This window comes from Melanaphis sacchari, unplaced genomic scaffold (genome assembly GCF_002803265.2).
Source record: "Melanaphis sacchari strain LSU unplaced genomic scaffold, SCAv2.0 Contig36_pilon_pilon, whole genome shotgun sequence".
NCBI lineage: Eukaryota > Metazoa > Arthropoda > Insecta > Hemiptera > Aphididae > Melanaphis > Melanaphis sacchari.
This window is the reverse complement of record NW_020271232.1, coordinates 2,074,083-2,090,680: the sequence shown is the minus strand read 5'-3', so window position 1 is coordinate 2,090,680 and position 16,598 is coordinate 2,074,083. Positions and strand designations below refer to the sequence as shown.

Sequence of the window (16,598 nt, the reverse complement as noted above, 5' to 3'; positions counted from 1 at the left end):
TAATTATTATTTAATAATATATTTATTTCAATATTTTTTTTTAAATTATAAGTTGGATCTTAAGTAACTATATGTCACCATACAGCTTGGATACTTTTTGAAATAAACTCAAATCTGAAAAAATTAAAAAATTAAACATTAACACATTATAATCTAAAATTACTATAGATATTTTGAATTTACATTATCAACAGCGTCTGCTTCTTCATCTTCACTAATATCATCTCCAAATTCAATATCCTCATCCAATCCATCGTCAACAAATGTGACTGTATCATTGATGCGAACTAAAAATAATACATATTTTATTTAAAATAAAATATATTTTTGGATATATTTATGATTAAATCAATGGAATAATTTTTACCAGTTTCTGGAAATTCTCCATATGTTTTCAAGTTACGAGCTTCATCAGGCGTATACTTCAAAATTACATCAGCTTTTGTATCTTGATATTCACGTAAACCTATTAATACTATATCAGCTTGATTGATCCACACCTAAAATAAAAAATATATCATATAAAATAACTATATTCAAGTGATATTGAAAAATTGTTAAGAGCTTTCAATATTTTTAAGCAGTTATTTTACAAAATAACATTTTAATACACAGAAAAACTGTTCAGTACTTAACTGAAATAATAGTTTAATTAAAATTTCTTATTTAATTTTATCGGTATTATTAAAAATATCAAATATGAACATAAATTAAATGTTTATTATCATTTTGATTATACTTAACTAAACACATATTTAGTTTTTCATTGAGAGGATGCCACGCTTACATGTGTTACATCATCTAACAAACGTAAAATATATCGAATTTAAGTTCAGTAGAAGCAATTTTGTGTTATTAGCTTAAATATTAAAATTAATTGACTTATAATCAAACACCAGGTAAGAATATCACGTATTCTTTTATTGATTTTTGTTTAATATATTTTAATTTTTAAGCAAGTTATTAATATACAAAAATCCTTATAACTTGTTTAAAATTAAAATTTATTTAGTAACAAATAAAAGAACACATTGATATTCTTACATGGTGTTTGATTATTTTATTATTTTCAATTTATTTGAATATTCAAGCTAATAACACATAATTTAAGAAGATTAAATTAACACGTCGAACGTATATGTATTTATTTAAGTCCACTCCATTTAATAAAATCTTCTAATAAATAGAAACAGTTTTCACATGATCATACTTTCCAAAGATGTTTGGATACATATTTATAATATTTATTTAATTATACTAATCAATGATCAAATATTTCAGCTACACATTCAAAATATTAATAATTTACTTCAAATGCAAATTTGAAACCAAATTGTATTGAATGTGTAACTGAATGACTAAAGGACATGTCAAATAGTATCAAGAAAACAGTCAAAAAATTAAAAGGACTTTTGGAGCTTGTGAGACTTATATTTGATATATATTTACCATATATATTAAAATTGAGCACCTTTTTCCTAAGTTTTCCTCGAATGTGGCAAAGTCGTTTTACACCATCAAAACACATTGCTTCTAGACGTCCATTTCCCAACATTTTGGTAACTTGAGCATATTCTAAATATATATAAAATAAAGTAATGTATATATCATGAAAAATAAATAATAGTTGAGAATTAAATAAATCTGAAATAAATACCTAATTTATTTTACTTAGATTTTTGTATAATAACATAGTGGAAGCAAATATTTTATTTTTACTACCTAACTGCACTTAAAATAAATTTAATTTACTAAGTTGTATATACTTTATCAGTTGGTCATTAAATTTAAAATGTAATAAATGTGATCATTATAAGTAAGTGTAAAGTATTAAGTAAGGAGCTATGAACATTTAAACTAGCTCATTTTTTCATACAAACTACAGGATCATTTTATTGAAATTTATAATTTTTATGTATAGGTATTACAATTTAATATTTTATAAAATAACTATAATTATATTTATAAAAATTAGAAATAATACTTGCATGTTTTATAGATAAAATTGTGGCATTAGTACAAATTAGCATTTTAGGCTCAACAATATTGCAATAAAACACACATTATAGGTATCATCTTAAACTTATAATTAACATTTTTTATCTTCATTTGTTTATAAAACATTTTACAAATAATTTAGATTATCCAATTAAGCATTATGTACTAAATATTTATTAACTAAATTATTACCTTGTCCGTCTTCTTTGAATACCAATTCACGCTTTTCTGTTTCGTTCTCGTTCTTACCTCGCCTACGATTTTTTCCTCCTTTTCCTAAGGAGAAAAATTCAAATAATTACAATAAATAAAATGAAAATAAAAATATTTATTATGTATAAGTAATAGTTGATTGTTGACTATTAATGAAACAAAGCAAATGATTGTTGTTAAAGTCTGAGGCTTTTCAAACAATTTACTAACCTTTATTTTTAGGCATCGTGTATTAATTTGAAGACTTTTAGTTGCAAACTCAGTAGTTCAAAGTTCTGAGGTTAATAGTTAGTTTGTACGATTAATAAAAATTAATAACACGTTTTGAAAATTTAGGAAATTCTCCAGAAAGAAAGAAAAGAAAAAGAACGCGTTATCAAAATACATTAGTAAAGTTCGATTGTGTTTGGTTATTCCCGCGTGGTTAGATATAATTTCTATGGTCTAACCACGAGAATGATAAGTAGACCAAAGAGTATAGAAATTATGAAATATTTGAATACTCCCCCTCCGCCAAATTTATTTTTTAGGTTTTATTATAGCCATAGGTACGTACTACGTAGGTTCTACAAGAAAAAGTACTCTTTTACAAATCTAAAATATAAAAATCTATTATTAAGAAAACGGCTAATCAAAACTAGAAAAAATTGATAAAATTCATAGAATTCAAGTGTTGAGCCATATAATAATTCTAACTACGGAATAACTTGTGTTCGACGATATCGTATCATTGATTGTAGTGGTAAGTTTTGAGTGTTGGCGAAATAATATGAAAACAATTTTATTGTAATATATATATTTATGATTAATAAGTGGTACTTGGTGTGGTCGTAAAGATACTTAAGAAATACTCAGTGTTGGATCAAAGTCTCGAAAAGCTAAGTGTGACTAATAAAGTTGCTAATTTATAAGTCATTTGATGCGTTAATATAATATCTAATAATATTATTTTTAATACTAAATAAAAAAATTAAAATATTTAAAAAAAAAAATTCAACTAGGTATACATATCAGAGTTGTGCAAAATTATTATTTAACAAAACTTTAAAGATTATTCAAAAACTTTTCGATTTTTTTATTTGAGTAAACAAGCTTATAATTGAATCATTTTTTTTTTTTCATAATTATTCATCATTATTATTTAATAGTTTAATATACTATTTATTATTTTTATAATTATTACAAAATATTATTCATAATATAATTAATATATGATTTTTGGATTTATTCCGAATAAAATACGATTTACAATCGTACAATTTAAAATACAATGCCAGTTATTGTTTTTAATATGTGTTTTTTTTTTTTAATTATCAACCATGTTTATTCATATAAAATAATCGAAAATTATTTGAATAACTTTCTTTGAAATTTAGTTGAATAATTTTTATTTTTTAATTCGAATATTTGTAAAAAAAATCATTTGAATAAAATGTTATCTAAATAATCATCTAGATAAAATTTCATTAGAATAATGTTCTATTTTTAATTCTAATACATATACAAGTACTTTTTAAATGAGTCATGAGTTATATCAGTTTATTACTAACATGATCCTTTAAATCATAGATTCTCAACCTTTTCTAGTCCATGGACCCTTTTAAAATATAAAATTCAATCACGGACCCTCCATCAAAAAAAAAAAAATATGTATAATCAAATAAATGCGAGCAAGACATTGTTATTATTATCTTAAAAACGCTATCGAAACAAATTTATTTCTGGGCGGACCCCGGAGTAACCATTTACGAACCCCCAGTTAAGAACCTATGCTTTGGACAATGGTGTTTACACATTTTTGGTGAGCATATTGATATAACAGAATACAGATTAAATTATAATTTAATATTTATTTTTATTTTACATATTATTAAATATATTAAGCATGAAAAGATAAAGTTAAGTAGGTCTCAATGTAAAAAAACAATCAAAATAAAAAAAACTGATAAGTTAATTAATGTAACAAATTTCAATTATTGGCATACGGCGGCTATTGTTAAATCTGCTCCTGCACGCAATAGTACCTATTACATAAAATGAATTGTAACTTATATAGTTATATCCACATAAACAATTGTGTACATATTATATATTAAATGTGCATAGGGACTAACAGCTATGCTGATATTTGTTATTTTAATAATATATTATGTAATGTTATTACATTTTAACATAATTTTATATGAAGAAGTACAGAAAATCTAAAAGTGTTGTCCCCAGCAAAAATACAACAGTGAATTCATGAAATTTTTTGTTTGTATTGTTAATATATTATTAAAATTACCAATTTTATGTAAACCAGTATAATACACACACTACAACTACACACATAATATATGTATAAAATACTAAAAAAAAGGAAAACAAATTACAGTACTGATCTATTGTACATATGGTGTCAAGTGATAACTATTATATTATTATGTTAGATTATGTGTTATGTTAGAACTCGGTGATATATCAATATCAATATACCTATATGAAAAACGATTCTGAGCAGAGACAGTGCTTTTTTGATAAAGCTATTAAAATAATTAATTAGTGAATTGATTTTAAATACACTATGTTTGGTCATTTTTATCACTTATATTAAACATACCTACCAATTTATGTTAATCAATTAATCTTTTACTTTTAGATGAATTTTGTATTGTTAGATAAGATAATTTTTCAATAGGTGATTATTATTAGCGGCGGTGACGTCGGTCAAATGTTTTCTTGTAATAATACTATGACTGTTGATTAGTAATTATAAAAAAAATTAGGCAAATAATTCGCACGCGGACGCGATTATAACGTTCGTTTAAAATTAAATAGCTCCTATTAGATTAGACCATTTACCTACACTAATTAAAGCCAGCGGATAAAATCAGTCATCGTCCGAGATTGATCGCACATACTTAATTTTAGGTAAATATTCACTCAAAACTGCTAAAATTGAACTTGTTGTTTTGACTGGGTGTATTCTATTAGGTAAATGTTCGCGTACAAACACAAAGATGTACCTAATGATGATATGGCGCGAATTTTAACCGCGTAAAAATGTTACAGTGTGTAAACTTTGTATTCTAGCAAATACAATTCGTGGCGATTTAAAATCGTGTCCCCGCATGAACAATTTGTCAAGTATGTACCTAATACCTATAAAAAAATAAGAGCCTTAACAGTGTGCCGTCTTTTGGATGTTGGATATGACGAAATAAAAATTTACAACAATCCTAGCCATTTTTTTTTTTCTTTCCTTATAACTCTTTTACATTATGTACATTATTTTATAAAATTTAAAAAAAGGCCTGTAGGGGTATCTGACTTCCACATCTCCCCTATATACGCCTCTGATTTGGTTCGTATATTCTTCAAAAAATAAACAATTATTACGAAATCGTAGTACTCTACTTCAGTCAAAAGAAGGAAAACTTCAGCCGAGTGATAAATGATTATGAAAAAGCAGAATTATTTAATATACAATTTGCTAAAGTTTTTCAACCACATAGCGATATCCCGGTATCTCCGATATTGTGTAATATAGCAACCTTGTTAACCACTCCATTACCTTCTTTACCAATACACCTCCCTCCAAAACAATGATCTTTTAATGAAGTAAGTCAAGGCGTGAATTTGTTTTCTTCCCACAAGTTCCTCGGTTATGACCTAATAACAGCTGAGATCGCTCGTCAACTTCCAAAAAATGGTACATTGAAACTAATACATATACTTGATATACTTCATGTAATTATTTGTTAACCTTATTTTCCTCTGCACTGGAAGTTTAGTATTATGATACTCATTATTCATATTCAAGTTTGAAGTTCTATAGGTATCTATAGTATTAAAGTGTTTATTAACTATGAATTACCATATTATTATATTTGTACTCAGTATTGTGTATCGGTTCGTACTTCGTACTAATGACTATCTATTATAAAACTAGGCCATAATACACGATAATGTATATTACAATATTCAACAATTTTGTGTTATCGCATCCCATACCTACGCAATATTTTAAAATCACAGCTTTAATTTAAAGTATCTTATTACTAATATTTATTTTTAATCAAATTTACACATTTTAATATTTTATAGATTGTGCTAATTTGTGCATGTATATTAAATCATTCATATTACACACTATATTTGCAGTATAATACACTTATACATCTAAATGTTTTATGTATAATTAGTAGTTACTACTACTTAGGTTATATAAGAAATTTGAAAAAAAAAATATATAATAATTAATAATATTCCACATGATGTTATGGTAATAACAAATAATAATTACTTAATAACCTTTATCAATATTTTTCACTCAACAGCTATTACTTATTTATCAGTATTATTATTCTATGAATGTCGTATAGATATATAGTATATACTACGTATAATTTAACATGAAGATTAAGTCTAAGTGTTTGTTCTCTTAATTTTGTATAATTTTAATAATTGATGGTATTAATGAATGATTTACATGCTCACGGCTCACCCACGCTTTATTAGGTAGGTATCCTACAATAACTCAATTTATTAGTTTTCAAATTTTTACTGAAAATTTTAAGTCAGTAGATATTTAAAAACCATATTATATTCTGATATTTAAATAGATACTTAAATTTTTTGCGCAATTTAAGGAGTACCCTCTGTTAGTTAAAACTTTTGAGTAAGAACAGTTCTTTTTTTGTAATTTGTTAAACAGATATATTTTTACAAATATTTATGCATTTAAATTAAAATCCAAATTTTATAATAATAAATTTTACTCGCCAATTTGTATGGACAATACTTACTTTAATAGTCCTTAATAAATGATGTAATCGGAGGCTTTACATATAATATATAGAATATAAGCTTAAATGTATAATATTTAATTTAGTAGATACTTTTTGTACAAGGTACATTATTTTTTAAAAGTTTTAAAATTTTAATCAATTAATAGTAATTATACCTATTGAACAGTAATTCAATAGTAGTAAAAATATGGTCTTAATTAGCTGTAGTCTATATGTATACTTAAAAATTACAAAATTAGAATTTGAATAAATTCATTATAAAAGGAAAAATAGTGGTGTGCTTGGTGAATCAACCTATTTATGTAAGTATAACATTATTAGGTATTATTATTATGGTGAATGGCGATATATAATCGTCCACCGACGTTTTATTATTATAATAATAACGTTATCAGTGTTCGACAAACTAAAATCCGGAGTAACCGCTAAATAATTCTTTATTATCTATGGTTACCAGAACTATAATGATTTCAGTACACCAGTATCTCAAATTCTCATAATTATTATATTTATTTTATTGAATGCTAATTTACCGTCAGGGTCAGACGTCAGTGGTTGGTCTTAGACTCCCAGACTCTTAGTCGTCTCAGACCTCGATCGACATTCGACAGTCGTCACTCGTCAGTCACTCAGTAATCGATACTAGTGAAGTACCTCATGAAGTACCTTCTATTTTTATGAACTTAAAATTTATGTTATTTTTGATGAAATTATAAAAATATGTGTTTAAAGCGGTTGATATAATTTTTTTTTCTGTCAATCGTTCTTAACATTATGTTTTAATGTCATAATGTAAATGTTGCAAAAAAAAACTCATGTGGTCCTGTAATTCATCAAGGAGCTAGTTCCATATTGTTTGAAGGTCTAATAAACAACTGTCAAAATGAAGTCTTTGCTGAGTATTTTATTCGGTATACTCCTCATACTTGTCTATTGCCGTGGTTATTATGCAAGTGTGCGTGATCGCAAAGATTTATGTCCGAAAATCAATCCTTGGGTGTTTCTTGGCTACAGGCCATTAGGTAAATATTATTTTATATAAAATCCAAAGTATTGGATGAGGTAAGTTAGTGTTAAGTTTTTATTGATGAATGTTTCAGGTAAAGAAGGCGCTGGTCTCTATATAAAAATTTCAAATGTCACATTGAATGGATGTATCATGAAGTGCTGTGAATCTGATAATTGTAATGTCGTTTTCATGAACAAGAATGACTGTTATACGGTAACCATTACATTTACTTATTATAATTGTACACTGTGATGAATAAACAAATTCATAATTTAAAATTAAAGTATAAATACATTGTTATATAATTTTGTCTTGATAATAATGTGATTTAGTTAAATTTTAATATATTATTATCAAAACAGATAGATAATAATTAATACATAGATATATGAAAATAAACAATATTTCTTTTGGTAGTATTTTATATTAAAAATTAACTTACTTTGATACACTATCATTTTAATGATTAGTACATTTTATATGATTGCATTAAATGGTTTTAGATTTACATTTACTTATATTTTTACTGGTAAATAAAATAGCTGAAATATTCAGTATAAAAGTGTATATCCGTGGATGTAAAACTGTTTTATTGTTTTAACATTATCATCTTAATTTTTTAAGTGTTTTTTTTTTTCAATTTCCATTAGTGCTAGTTAAACCAATTACATAAACACCTTTAGTTAACTCTCTGACATTAGTTCTATACTCATTAATTTAATTGAAATGTAGACTTAACAAACCACTGAATGATACATTTTAAAGACATGTATGAATTGAATATATTAAAAAGTATATAAAAAAATTTTCTTGTATATACTTCTGTATCACATTTTTACGTTTTACCACTATTCTATATTATTGATAATCAATTTTATATTATTTTAGCCATAATATTTTATTTAATACCTGTATCAAATTTATCCTGTAAATTCTTAAGTGTTTTAATATTTATTTATTTTTTATAATAGCTGTCGTGTAAATCAAATGATGACTGTTTACCAGTTTATGCTAAAGAACACATATTGGATTTCAAAATGATTTTGGTAGCTCCACTTTCACCTGTTAATTATTGGACTGACATATTGGAAGGAAACAGTTTCTCAGAGCCTGAGTAAATATAAATTTACATTTTTACAAGGTGATTCTTTTATCAAAGAATATTTAGTAATTTGAAAAATATTATTAAATTTTGGATTAATATTTTATGGTGAATCTCTGTGTCACCCAAACTTAAAATATCTATTTGTCACTAAAAAACATTACTTTAAAATATCCAAAATATGTTGATTATATTTTCTTAACATAAAAATATTATGCTTTTATTTGTAAAAAAAAATTGTTTAGATTCTTTGTATTATGAATTGTAGGGTAAATTTTACTTTTCAAATTGTATTTAATTAAAATTACATTTTACTTATAACTAATTAGTTGAATGTACATTTTGTTTTCCAAAACTTTTGTTGATTTTGTACCTAATTACTAATTTAAGTGGATAAAAAATATTTTTTTCTAAATATTAATACATTTTGTATTAATTAATGTTAGAGGAATCACCTATTATATAATACCAATACATACTAATTTATTCTTATGTCTAATAATATTATGTATCTTATTCCAATATTAGGGATACCAAAGTAGTATATTCTTTAGATAAAATATGCGAAGTGAATAATGATTGTACAGATAATGAACTATGTGACCTTCAAATTGGTATTTGCGTTTGTTCTGAGGGTTACCAATTAGATGATACTAAGAAATTCTGTTATTCAAATACTGGTAATTTAGGATTAGGATCAAACATATCTAGTTATGACATAGATTATGCAAACAACGCTATACCAGGACAACAACAATTTGACAGTTTAAAAAAAGTAAATAGAAAGAATTATTTAATTTTTATTACAATATTTATTTAAAAAAAAAAAAAATAAAATTTTTCAGGTATCAGTTGAAAGTGAATCCCAAAAACCACCCGAAATCAAACATTTAGTTGTTTCTGTTTTATCAAAAACTGTACGATTACCAGAAAATGAAGCTACACTTTCTGCTTATACTGTTCCAGCAGATGACACAGGTATATACAATTTATTAACTAATCGGCTAATTGTTATAACATTTTCATTATAATTCAATAATGATTTAGGTCATAGTTATCAATATGAATGGTCATTGATTTCAAAAACTCAGGGTTCTGGACAAACTGTATCAATGAATGATCAAAATGGAAGCACATTGAAACTTTCTAATTTAGTTGAAGGTCTATATATGTTTAAGGTAACAGTTACTGGTACAGGTGCTTTTGGAGAAACACAAGCCAATGTCACAGTATTACTACGTAAGTCTTAATTAAAAATATATTTTATTAGCATATTAAATATTTTGTGTTAAAATTACTTTTTTAAAGCACAAAGAATTAATACCCCACCAAAAGCTGTGATATTACCATCATCATTGGTGGTAAAGTTACCCAATACAGTAGCAGTGCTTGATGGTTCGAGTAGTCGTGATGATACTGGTATTGTGCATTGGCGCTGGGAGTTACAGAAAGGACAACTAGGTTATAGACCTTATTTACCTCCTGATACTCCGACTTTACAGCTAAATGATTTAAAAATTCCTGGAAACTACACATTCAAGTAAATAATATTTTCATTTATTTTAGATTTTAATCTAGCATAAATATGCTCGTAAAACCTATAGATAAAGAAAAAATAATTTATTTTATTTTATCCTATTAGTAGGTTTTTTTTACAAATTGGGAAACTATTGAAAGGTAACATTGTGTAATGTTAAATAAATCTCAGCAAATGTAATTTTAAATGTACTTTTCTAGAGTTTATTTATTTTACCAAAACTTTTAAATTTATAATGATTGACCAATGACAGTTTTAATTCATCAATATTAATTTAAAAATATTGATAAAATCATATTTGAATAATTAAACATTCAATTTGATCCACTTTTACTAAATAATTAATTGGTTATTATTGTCTAATCAATTTAACCTGAACTTCAGTTTCCCAAATATTTAAAATTTTTTTAAAATTATTATGTTAGTTTATTTGTCATTTTATCTGAAAATTAAAAATATGATAAGTAGGTACCCATCGGTTAATTTATCATATTGACTGCCATAGTAGTAGCCACACATTGTGTTTTATAGACACACCAAATAATTTTTCCATATCATTTCTGATTTGTGTATATTATTTTATTTGAAAAAAAAAATTATATTTCCTTCACTGGTGTCCATAAAAAAAATGTATTCTAATGCTGTGCAGACATCCGTGGTAAAGATATTAAATTTATTTTTATTGAATATTTATTAAAATTTCTATTTTATTATTTTTTACCCTGTAATACATTTTGAGTTATCATGATTTGTCTAATTAATTTTTTTAAGTTTTCATATTTTTAACAAATTTATAACCATGATCAAAATTAAGGCTTATTTTTGTTTTCATTTCTCTTGTATAGTTTTAAAAGCCTTAAAAAATAAAAATTCATCTAGAGTAGATATTGAGCAATTGTAACTTATTAAATTTTATTGTTGTTTAATAATTATACTTGAAGTTCATATTTGTCGTATACCCACCTTTTGGTGTGATATACCTCTATCGACACTTGAGTTTCTAAAAGACCATAAATTAATCGATTTCAGTTGGTTCTCAAAAGTCGATATCATTATCTAACTGCTTAGACTTTCAATCTTCAAAGACCATAAATTAATCAGTTTCAGATCAGATTGAAAGAATACAGATAACATATGACTACCTTCGTCGTTTAAACCTTAAATCCTCAAAGACCATGAATTAACCGGTTTCAGATCGGATTGAAAGGAGTATGACAGAATTGCATGGTTACTTAAACAAAATATATGATTATTGGTCGTAAACACAGTTTATAAAAAAACTGTTAACAATAATACTCCTATGTCCTTCTTCCGTATCTCGTTGAATACCTCGACGACCACAGAGCGACTAGTACTTCCTGGACTGATTCGCACTGGATTCCCCAGCACTGTTGTTATGTATTGTACAATTTTTGTTGCCTCAGCACATCTGCTTCATAGGCCTGACCTACTTTAATAAAAATATTTTACTAGCTAAAATTTAATCCTTCCTGTATTAAAAAAAAAAAAAACATAAAAAAGAATTGATGACTATTTACATTATGTGACATATTTTACAAATTTAACTTAAATAAGGTAAATATTTTGAAAATGGTGAGATTATTGATTTTATCGAGTTTAGTGACATTAAAAATTAATATTGTTATTTGTTAGTATATAAAATATATCATTGTAACGAGTCATCTATAATATGTTTATTAATAAAATTAACCATTAAAATAAATTACTATGCATATTTTTATTTTTATTTAAGATTGACTGTTATGGATGCTTGGAATGCCACTGACTCAACTACAGCTAATATTACTGTTATGCGAGTACCTGATTATCCGCCAGAAGCAAATGCTGGTCAAGATATGGTTGTTTATTTACCAGTAAAAAATGTTACTTTAAATGGAAGTTTAAGTACAGATGATCATGGTATTGTTGCATGGGAGTGGACAAAAAGTTCTTCAGATCAAAATAAAGCAGTTGATATTCAAGTGATTAGAAAAAATAATATGATACAAATTAATTATGTCTAATTTATATTTAAATACCCTTTAGGATACACGTACACCATATCCTAGGTTATCTAATTTAGAAGAAGGTTTGTACACATTTGTATTAAAGGTGACTGATAATGCAAATCAAACATCAAGTCCATCTGAAGTTCATGTCTTTGTCAAACCACCAACCAATAAACCTCCTGTTGGTATGTTCATTCATATTTTGATATGTATGATTATGACTTAATACAATTATTTTGTATAAAATAATATATTTTGTTCATAGCTATTGCCGGTAAAAATTTAACATTATCATTGCCTCAAACTTGGGCATTACTTGATGGTTCAAAAAGTAACGATGATATTGGAATAGAAGAATGGAAGTGGTATCAAATTAGGTAAAAATAATTGTTTTATATATTTTATTAATATATTCATACCATATAAATAAACTTAACTTATTATAGTGGTCCATCAAATGTGCATTTCAATAAAGACAATACATCTAGAACAAATGTTACTGAGTTGACTAAAGGTGTTTATGTAATTGGTTTAACTGTCACAGATGGAAATGGAAATAATGCTTCAGATATTGTTAAAATTACAGTATATCAAAGTAAGATAATGTTTGATGTGAAATACTATCAATTGAATCTTCTTTAAATATGATTTATAGAATAATTTTATTAAGTTAAATTTTTAATTTATATTACTCATTTTTTCATTGGTCTGATACTAAATATCAATTTTTTAGACAAAAATACTCCACCTAAAGCTAACGCTGGCGGAGATAAGACAATTGTATTGCCAGTCAGTGCTATTGTTCTCAATGGCTCACTGTCATGGGATGATTTAGCTATTGTAAAATGGGACTGGATTCGTGAACCAAATTCTTTAGCTGCCGGAAATATAATTTTAAATTCGGACCATTCGTCAGTTTTAATTGTGTGTATATTATATATATTTTATATTTAGTTTTTATTGTAAACTTAATTATAATTTATTTATTTTAAAATTATCTTTGATTAGATAACAAATATTGTTGAAGGACGATATGTGTTTCGTTTAAAAGTTACTGATGACCAAGGCGCGTCTAGTGAAGATATAGTTTCAGTTAATGTCAAACCTGGTATAATAGTTAACAGATCTTTAATTGGTCTGACATAAATATTTATTTAATACAAACCTGTATTCATTTTCAGATCCTATTGCAAAGTCTATTGTATGTTTAACACTTTATATTGAAGCAAGCCGATTAACACAAAAACAAGCAGATGAGGTGAAATTAAAATTAGGAATGTTATTGCCAACTGGCAGTCAATTAAAGGTTAGAAAATGGACAGAAGAACAAAATTCTAAAAGGGCTCAGTTACATTTCTTTGTTGATGACAATAAAAATAAAACACTCTCGGGACCAGATGTAGTTTCTATGTTAAAATCTAAACTCAAACAAGATTCTTCACTTTTACAACTATCGGTTGACAATATTCAAACTACAGTCTGTCAAAATAATTGTTCAGGTTTGTGCATAAAGTACTTTTATTTTTATTCTTAACGATTCTTAAATCTTATTATCATTGGTGTAGCTATAATTTTGTTCATATTTTCATTAAGATTTCTATAAATTTGTTGATAATATATTAAATTCGGTAGAAATTGTCTCATTATGATGCTTCACCACTAGTAATTTATACAGTACTAATTTTAAAATAGAAGAATATTCCTAGCATAAAAATCTAGAATATTTTTAAGTATATCTTCAATTGTTATTTTGATTGTTACTTATATTTTATATAGGCCACGGAATTTGTGAAGAAGAAACGCGTATATGTGTTTGTGAAGCATTTTGGATGCACAATTTATACAGAGCATTATTTGGCGATGGTGAATCTAATTGTGGTAAATTTAAAAATATTATTTTAATATTTATTTATTTTAAATTAGAAGTGACTCAATAATTTTAAGCATTATAGTAATTAATTAATTGTTTTTATTTTGAATAATATTTAGGATATAATAAATTATACACCAGTTAAACTTAAATGGTAGATTATAATATTAATAATAATTTCTTGAAATATATTTGTTATTTATATCTTATACAATTTACCCTTAGTAATCCCCTAAGATTTTTTGTTAAACAAATTATTGAATTAATTCTCGTAAGTACTTCTATGATTTGATTGTTATAGTTCTACATTTTTGTCAATGCTACTATTTTATCTTATAAAATGTATCTTTATGATACAATATATTTTCAATGAGGCAGTTTCTCAATATCTTAAGTTATTCAATTATATTTACCTATTTTAATATATTAAATAATCATATACATTGTGAATTTACATTTTTATGTGCTTAATATACATATGCTGTAGATATTATAAAAGCATTAAATTAAAAAGGAATTATTATCAATATAAAAAAAAAAAAAATTTATTTTTATTTATATTACTTAATATTGTATACTACTATTTGAATTATAAATTTATAATTTATTTAAAAATATTTTTTAATAGAATGGAGTATTGTATACGTGGTCATCATATTAGTTGCTATGTTTGTAACAACAGTATTTTGTTTTTGGAGTATTGCTTGCTTCTGCAATCGCATCTGTGCTACTAAACAAAAAATAAAAAAATACAAGTTGGTTGGAGTTGATGATGATAATCACACAATGAAAAGTTAGTCTTATTATTTATTATTATTATTATTATTAACTTAAATAATTTGGTTATATTTTTAGGTTCAATGTCGCACTTGGAATTATCTGATACAGATTCAGATTCAGATGTATTATTAGATGTGAGAAAGGCCAAATTGAACCAGAATAGTATGTCAAATAAATTTTTAAATGTGTCTCGATACAAGAAAAATAAGAGAGTTAATGCTTGAGCTACTATAAATTGCTATTTTAATTTTTTATCAACTATAACAGAACTTCAGAACATCAATAGCTTCTCATATAATTATACAATATAATATGAGCTTTATTCATAAAAAAACTAAAAATGAAAAATTTATTTTTAAAGTTTGTGAAAAAAATTGTTTGTTTGATGAACTGATGATATTTTACGCATATTTCTTATATTAATTTAAATTATTTGATTATATTTTAAACAAAATCTTTATATAGAGTATTCTGATATATACCATTATTTTCTAGTCATGCTTGTATAAGTTTATTGCAAAGTTTGTTGAACAAAAAGTAAAACAATTTTCGCAACTATTAAACATTTTGTTTTTAATTGTTATTATTGTTACTAGCAAGGCTGTAATTATATTATGGAATTTACTAGTATAATTTTAATAAACGGTAAAGAAATTAATTGATGATATTCATTTAAAAATTGAAAAGAAAATTGATATATTACAGCATTACTCATAATTATTGCTTAGTTAAAATATAAACAATACCTATATTATTCTATATTATTAAATTCCTAATTACATGCCTTTTTTATTAGTTGTGATTATTTTGTCATATTATGTACTAAAAAAAAAATTATGATAATATATTATTACCAATTAATATTTGTAAGAAAAAGTTCCTTGAATATAATATAATGATAATTATTCATATTGGTTTATATACCATGATAAAAATCATTGTCTATTTATTTATTGTGATGTTTTAAAGATTCTGTAAAAATACTTATAATATATGAAGAATATTACATTAAATTTTAATGTATTTTTAAAAACATTTTCGCTGGTTCAAAATAGAAGATTCTTTGTAAGTTGTTTATTTGTGGAATAAAAAAATCAAAATTACTTAGTTACAAGTTTTTTTATAAACGCATAAATTTAGAATTATACGAAATTCATAACATTTTATTTTTAAATTTATTTTCTTTTTGATTTGAACATTTAATGCAAGATTTTTCATAAAGTCAACTTTGATAACTCTATCTGTTTAAAAACCAGTTTACCGGATTAACCATTAGATTACAATCGATTA

General features: G+C 24.8%; 2 protein-coding genes across 2 annotated transcripts; one reads left to right on the top strand and one right to left on the bottom strand.

The window, feature by feature from the left end:
* LOC112596972 (eukaryotic translation initiation factor 1A, X-chromosomal-like) lies at positions 1-2,592 on the bottom strand. Its single transcript, XM_025342863.1, has 6 exons — positions 2,422-2,592; positions 2,191-2,274; positions 1,472-1,575; positions 368-500; positions 184-287; positions 1-114 (listed from the first exon to the last, which is right to left on the bottom strand). Exons 1-6 carry the CDS (start codon positions 2,435-2,437, stop codon positions 109-111), a joined length of 447 nt encoding a protein of 148 aa, XP_025198648.1. The 5' UTR covers positions 2,438-2,592; the 3' UTR covers positions 1-108.
* Positions 2,593-7,740: 5,148 nt separating this feature from the next.
* Positions 7,741-15,718, top strand: LOC112596964 (dyslexia-associated protein KIAA0319-like protein). The gene is made up of 17 exons (XM_025342855.1): positions 7,741-8,023; positions 8,102-8,223; positions 8,982-9,124; positions 9,641-9,887; positions 9,958-10,090; positions 10,160-10,351; positions 10,421-10,652; positions 12,403-12,631; positions 12,696-12,843; positions 12,924-13,035; positions 13,105-13,253; positions 13,392-13,582; positions 13,667-13,766; positions 13,840-14,157; positions 14,435-14,536; positions 15,157-15,321; positions 15,384-15,718. Exons 1-17 carry the CDS (start codon positions 7,885-7,887, stop codon positions 15,530-15,532), a joined length of 2,871 nt encoding a protein of 956 aa, XP_025198640.1. The 5' UTR covers positions 7,741-7,884; the 3' UTR covers positions 15,533-15,718.
* The last annotated feature ends 880 nt before the right edge of the window (positions 15,719-16,598 follow it).

Bases quoted from the DNA above. Each gene is read 5' to 3' on its own strand.
- LOC112596972 (XM_025342863.1), bottom strand. The intron at 501-1,471 runs GTGCTCAATTTT...TTTTTATTTTAG, and splicing joins GAGGAAAACTTAGGAAAAAG to GTGTGGATCAATCAAGCTGA. The intron at 288-367 runs GTAAAAATTATT...TATTATTTTTAG, and splicing joins TGGAGAATTTCCAGAAACTG to TTCGCATCAATGATACAGTC.
- LOC112596964 (XM_025342855.1), top strand. From the start codon at position 7,885: ATGAAGTCTTTGCTGAGTATTTTATTCGGTATACTCCTCATACTTGTC. The intron at 12,844-12,923 runs GTATGTTCATTC...TTTTGTTCATAG, and splicing joins AACCAATAAACCTCCTGTTG to CTATTGCCGGTAAAAATTTA. The intron at 13,767-13,839 runs GTATAATAGTTA...ATTCATTTTCAG, and splicing joins TTCAGTTAATGTCAAACCTG to ATCCTATTGCAAAGTCTATT.